Genomic DNA, 7,045 nt, shown 5'->3' on the forward strand with positions numbered 1-7,045 from the left:
ATTTGTCATACCTACCATGAATTCAGTACATCATGTAGTTATAGATACGAACTACTGTAAATGTTATTTCGCATTTTTAAGCTGAAAAGTAGAAAAATTCCCCTCTTGTTTCTTGATTTTCAATAGTCTTTTCATTGACTTCAGCTCATGGTTTGACTAATACAAGTTTATATATTATGTACACATTAATCCTTCACACACACACACTCTCTCTCTCTACATACAAAAATGTCAAACTTACTATATTCAACGATTGTTCATTTGATAGTTGTGATTGATTTTCTTGTATTTCATTGGAATTTCGATAGTACTGATGAGGAGTTGAACTTGAAAGAGAATTTGATTGTTTATTTCTATGATCATTATAATTATTACTATTATTGTAATATGAATGTGTTGTCATTGGTTGTTGACTATTGTATGTATACTTGTTCTCAACATCATCATGATCACTAACTACACGTTTGACTGATGGTTTATCTTTACGTTTAAAACTTTTTCTCAGATTAGTAAATACATGTTTAATATTTGATTTCATTGATGGACGTTTATATTGAGGTTTTTGCTGGTCATTCTGCTGTTGTTTCAAAGATGTCTTCGGATTAGTTTCATAGTTATTATTATTATCTATCTGTGAATTGTCATTTTTACTTGTTAATTCATCATTTTCTCCTCCACTGTATGAAAGTGATCCTGATGTATGTTTAGTCTGACTTAATTTTGGTGGAGGTGGTCGATGTGGATGTTTCGGACTATTTTTATCATCATCTTTATCATTATTTACAACTGATTCCTCATGTGCTGTAATATAATTTTCATTGGATTGATTTATTGATGAATTATTACGGGTTGATATATCTGGTGAATTTTTTGTGAAAGATAATTCAACTTCTGTTTTAATGTCTTCATTATTTTTCAAACTATTTTGCTGTAGTTGTTCACTTGTTTCCATATGAGTTTTGTCTTTTTTCATTTTAACCTCATCAGTGTTTTCTGTAGAAACATCAGTATTCATTGGAATCACTTCACTTTTGAATGTATCAATATGTGGATTCATTGTTTCATCTCTTATTATCGTTATTCCAGTATTTGTTTTGTTAAGATCCTGTGAATTTTCTACTTCATCAACAGATACCTTTGATTCTGTAAGAGTGTTTTCATAAGAATTAACATTTGATTGTAAATCATTATTATTACATGTATCCGAATGAGTTGTCTTTGTTAATACTTCAGTTTGATTATTAGGAATATCATAATGATCTTCAGTAGTAGTCTTATCAGTAGTTATCTTATTTACAATAGTAGTAGAAGTAGCAGTAGTAATAGTTGTTGTAGTTTCTTGAATAGCCGAATTTTCTGAACAATTAACCTCGGTAGACTCCATACTGTTTACATATAATTCCCTCGACAATTAGTTCTTAACTATTATGTTCTTTGGTTTTTTTTAAAAACAAAATCACTAAAAGTGTGTAGACCTGATTTCCTCCAATGGTAATTAATGTGAATAAGAACAATCCACGTCAGATTAATAGTGATAATAATTATAATGTTAATAGTAATAGTAATAATAATAATAATAATAGTACTGTGATTTTTTGTGTCACGTAAGTAAGTGCATTAGCACACTTACATGTTAGTTTCAGTGTGTGTGTGTGATAGATAAATGTACAATAGTGTGTAATAGGTATTAATGGAGAGAAATTCGACGAATATGTTCAATCTGTAGGTGTGTTTATATGTACGTGTTTTGTATATATGTATTATGTATTATATAAGGAACCAAGTCAGCCAACAACGAAATTTTTCAAAAAAAATTTGTCTCTTAGCCAACTTGGTTCTGCTCTCTCTCTCTTTCTCGCTCAATTTAGCCAAGTCTGATCAAACTTTGCTCAAAAAGTGTAAAGTGTAGGTACACACACTACACACCACTACCACCACAACAGCAACACACATACATGCTATAATATACACAATATGCAATATAACCTATCTCGATTGTTTAAATGATGTGTGTGTTTTATTCACATCTTATATTTGTGATTCTGTATTTCAGTAATCAATCAATTGACTTATAAGTAATATATATTCGATTTAGTGCAAAAAGTCAATAGATTTCCATGTGACACTTCAATCAGGCACATACATATGAAATAATCAACATTATAATATCAGTATTACTGGTATGGTAATGAAATTAACGTTTGGAAGTTTGTTTGTTTGTTTTTTCAACATGACTTGTATGTTGTTATGGGGAAAATTGATTAGGGAAAAATTTCAAAATTTAATTGATTTCTATCATTGTTGCTAATTGTCCGTTGTATATAGAAATTATTAATTATTAGTAGAGTAGATATGTACTGCATAGATACTAATAATGATAAGATTATTATAACTACTGATGATGCTTTTAATGATCGAAACAGCCAGCAGTTGTATTATTATTTTAAAAAGAAATATATATGAACTAATAGTAGTTAAGCTAATTTACTTAACTACAATACAAGGATGAGAAACTATTGACCATTTATAGGAGTGATGTTAATCCAATCAAAAGTCTATTTGCCTATGTATGTATGTATGTGTATCTGTGTATCTATAAATGTGTAGTGTAGTATTACTGGTAGACAGTAGTATATGCTAAGAGCACGAAGTTTAGCGAAGGGATCTCTTTTCAACGAATTTAATATTATGATGTACAATCGTATACATATATATGAAAATGTTTTGTTAAAGTACTAGTTCTAATAGTTGAGATCATGTATCATTATTATTATTAATACTATTATTATTTAAACACATGAATATTTGTACAAAAGGGCAGCAGATATATATGCGCCGCACAAATCTCATTTGATTTATGTGAGAGCTGTGATAATCCCCAGGTGCCCGAACTAAAGCAGGTGGTTTTCTTAGGTGGCCACATTCGGAGCCTTTGACCTAAAGGTCTGATCCACAAGGCAATGGAGCATCGTGAGGAGATGCAGTCCCATGGTAGCCGGTCACCAATGGTTGATTCATACGCCATTTGTTCCTTCAGGATACTGGAGCCCATGTGCACCATTGGTTTGGAATCAGGGTTTTCCAACTCTCCTAGGTGAACTTTCCGTGTCCACCAACCCGGTTTAAGCACCGGACATTCGCTTTTCGTCTTCTCGATTTCGTAAACAACAGTAACGCCACGAGAAGGCAGTGAGTAGGACTTCCTTGTCAGAGGCTATATACGCGTGGCCATGTGAGAGCATTTCGAGAGGGGGAGCGGACTCTGGTTACTCTCGGCCGTACCAGGGCATTTAGAAGATCATGAATCAATTGAAGCTGGTACTAGGTCCGCAAGAAATGTGAACAAGGAATTACTGAGATGTTATAATAGAAAGATTGTGATACTAGGTTATTTAATATGAATAATAACTTTAGACTTAATAAGTTAGTAACGAATCATGACGTGAATGTAGTAAGATGATTAAAAATTTTTATCACAATAGAGGTGTGAAGTAAATGACGTGATCCATGAGGATTTATGAATAAAATAATGAAAATATGAGACAGAAGTTAAGAGAGAAATGCAGGGATGATAATAATAAATTAAAGCCAGAGCAGTGACTACGATAGGACGTACTTCTTTTGTACGCATAGTTCTGGCTTGAGCTCATGGATGGTGACTACTTCTAGGAGTTGGACACGAAGAAATCTACGTAGATTTGGACGAATCGTATATACCACCTTAAAATCAAACTATGGATCAGTAGAATGATTACACTCAATTAGATGTTTAAGTATGGAACTTCTAACTGCGTTCCTCTCATCCTTACAATACCCGACAGGGACATTTTCCCGTATCCGAATTGAAAGCGAGTGCTGGTTACGGCCAATGTACCTTGTTCCACAAGTACATGCATTTATACATGCATTTTCATATAGACAGACAAATATTTAACTGGTATTTGACGTTTTAAACACGAACTGTAAAATTATTTGTATAGGTAATGCAACTTTTGTGTACGTGTATGTGCGCGGGTGTGATAAGAATCCATAAGTGTTACATTTTACTTTCGAAACATAGGTAATTTTTTAAAGCAGAAAATTGGATGTAAAGATGGATATAAGTAGCATAGAAGATAATTCGAAATTATCAATTTTCAATTGTCAATGAAACGTCGTTAGAATCTCATTATGAGATGATGAGGACAAACCAATTACTAACACTGAAAGTCGAACGAAAATTGGAGGATTATTTCTAGTTAATCAGAACTATTAATAAATTTAAGAACTCACGAATTATGAACAGTCTTGAATACTTTATTGAGGCTACCAAAATTTCACTATTAATCATAACTCTATAAATAACGTATATTTTAATACTAAGTGGATGAAGTCAGTGTGTTGGAAACTCAGTAGAGACTAAGATTTTTTATTAGCTGAGACTCTTCAGTGAGGTTTATCCTAGTGTTAACTGATTGATCTCGTAAGATTGGAAACAAAATCACCCTGTTTGACTGTCAGAAACGTCATCACTGAGCTACTAGCTTCAAAATGCCCTAGTATTGTCAAGACTATGGGTGCGAAGAGCTCTCTTTCTCTTGAAATGTTTTCATATGACCATGTGTATATACCCACTGTCAGCGACACCCTAATAACTTCCTCCTCATGGAGCGGGTGTTACTTACGAAGTTGAGAGGACGAAAAGTAAATGTTCGGTACTTGAAGTGGGTTGAAGGGTAGGGAGTATTCACTTGAGGGATTTAGAAAACCCTGATTTTAAACTAATGGTTCACATAGGTTCCAGGATCCAGAAGGAACAAATTGCGTATAATCAATTCTCGATGTGCATCTCTTAACGTTGCCACATTGTCATGTAGATGACACCTCTAGGTTAAAGGCCTCGGGAGTAGACCTCTAGGGAAACCACCTGCTTCGGCTTGAGCACCCGGACAGGATCACAGCCCATTCACAAATTCAGTGATTTTTGTGAAGCTTATAAAATTTGGTGCTCCGTCGTATCAATGTTTATGCGTTTAAATAAACAATAGTACTAAAATTACGATCACACGAAGCACTGAGACATTTACATTGATCGATCGCTGTCTAAAAACCAATGTTATGTTTCTTGAGTCTTCAGAACTGATAAGATTCTTTTGATTAACATGTAGTCTAAGTCTTGTTATTCCATTGGATTCTAGTTATTTTCAGAATAGCTCTATGACAACTCTTCCGATTGACATTGAGTAACACTAGTACAGATCCCACAAGAACCCCAGGCTACCACAAGCATTAGTTTTCTGAGGAGTGTTAACTAGAACGACATCTGTGTTCTTCTGGACCTTCATGACAGTTGACGAACATTAAGGTATACAATATTAAGGTATGTAACCAAGACTAGTGACTACATTGCAACTTAGTTGATAGAATTCTGTCAGTATTAAGGACTAGACGAACATGATACTATTTGATACTGAGTAATCAAGCAATGAACAAATGAAAAAACTTTGATTTCTGTTCGATAAGTATCTTTGAAGTAATGTTACTCGATCCAGGGATGTTAACTTGTCAAGCTTCAGAAGTTTAGAATTTGAGTCAAAATTCACTTTACAAACATTTGACAATGAGACATCATGAATTTGAAATGAATAACCCATAAAAGTAAATCATACATGAATTGCGTGATTTCATTTGATAGAATGGTTTCATTCTTTCATTGAACTACGACTTTTGCAAACTTAAGTGCTGATTGCATTTGATTATTAAAACATTTAATGCTAACGTGAAACACTTGTCCGGTATACCTTGGTTTATAACAATTGTTTAAAGTCAGTTCGTCATGTAAACTTCGAATTTCCATAGCGAATTATTCTGCAAAACACATATCTTTACGAATATTTGGTAACGAATAAATTGTTTGCTACACCCTGTTTATGTATTTATAATGAAACATCCCATTAGAGTTCTTAGAATGCAGACTATTTATTTGTCTATCCATGAACTTTATAAATATAACTTAATTATGTCAGAGAGGTCACTGTAGTTGTTTCTTTAAATTTCAGCATTCAAATCTATTTCAACTATATTTCATCAATACTCCGGTATTTTAGTAAAGGACTTATAATCAATCTGTTACTGCACGAAACCCCAGTAATGAACAAATGACATCTGTAATGAAATTATACTTATTCCCAACCTCGAATTCCCCAATTCATAGCTGAGAACTGAAACACAGCTAACTGTCGTGCAATAAATCAATCAATAAAGCGTAGTGAAATGTTACATCAGTTAACTGAACAATCTCACACTTCATCCAGGAATTCGAACTAATAAACTATAGTAGTGACGTTTATCTATAAACCATTTTCTCTTCATTGCCAAGATTTAGAGAAGAGGATATTTGAAAGATAATTTCAGCTGTAAGAAAAGACCACTGGAAAAACGTATACTTCTATTTTTATTGCTGTACTCCAATATAATTAGGATAAATAACAGTTCTCCAGTTGGTGTTCATCAATGTAAGAATCTGATCTAATTGTTTCCCATTCTTCAAGTGAAATGATAACAAATCAAAAATGTTAAAATGAAATACATAAATATACACACTAAATGTAATAAACATGAGCACTGTTTTCAATTAAGTTGAATGCCAACTTTGAGTGATACATATCCCAGTAAAATAAGGAAAATGATACGGAGTTACATCATCAAACAGGATAAATCTTGACAGGTTACTGCTTTTTCGATTATTATCAAAAACCAGCTGTAATTAATTAAGAAAGGATTACTGTCAAAATGAATCAAATATTCCATGATCACCTAGATCCTGACGGGAAACGGAAAAGAGAAATACCAAAGAACACACTGCGTCGGGATTAGAAAGCATACATCAAAAGAATAAATAGCAACTGGAAAGAACTGGAAACGATTGCCCAAAACAGAGTTGGATGGAGAAGGATGGTGGTCCGCCTATACTCCACCACGATGGGTAACAGGCGTAAGCACACACAGTAAGCAAGTAAGTAAGGTAAACAGTGTTGTACTTTTGTCAAGACCACTGACAATAAAT

General features: G+C 33.3%; 1 protein-coding gene across 2 annotated transcripts in view; it reads right to left on the bottom strand.

Annotated features, from left to right (window-relative positions):
* The window catches only part of Smp_156910.1 (hypothetical protein), a gene marked incomplete at both ends in the record, with an annotated part of 70,048 nt that extends 64,724 nt beyond the window's left edge, over positions 1-5,324 (bottom strand). For both annotated transcript variants that reach the window (XM_018797714.1, XM_018797715.1), the window contains 2 exons: positions 242-1,260; positions 5,261-5,324. In XM_018797714.1, the coding sequence (XP_018652728.1) occupies positions 242-1,260; positions 5,261-5,324 (1,083 nt within the window). The remainder of the gene's footprint in view (positions 1-241; positions 1,261-5,260) is intronic.
* Between the last annotated feature and the right edge of the window lie 1,721 nt (positions 5,325-7,045).

This window comes from Schistosoma mansoni, chromosome 5, assembly GCF_000237925.1.
Source record: "Schistosoma mansoni strain Puerto Rico chromosome 5, complete genome".
In the NCBI taxonomy this organism is placed as follows: Eukaryota; Metazoa; Platyhelminthes; class Trematoda; order Strigeidida; family Schistosomatidae; genus Schistosoma; species Schistosoma mansoni.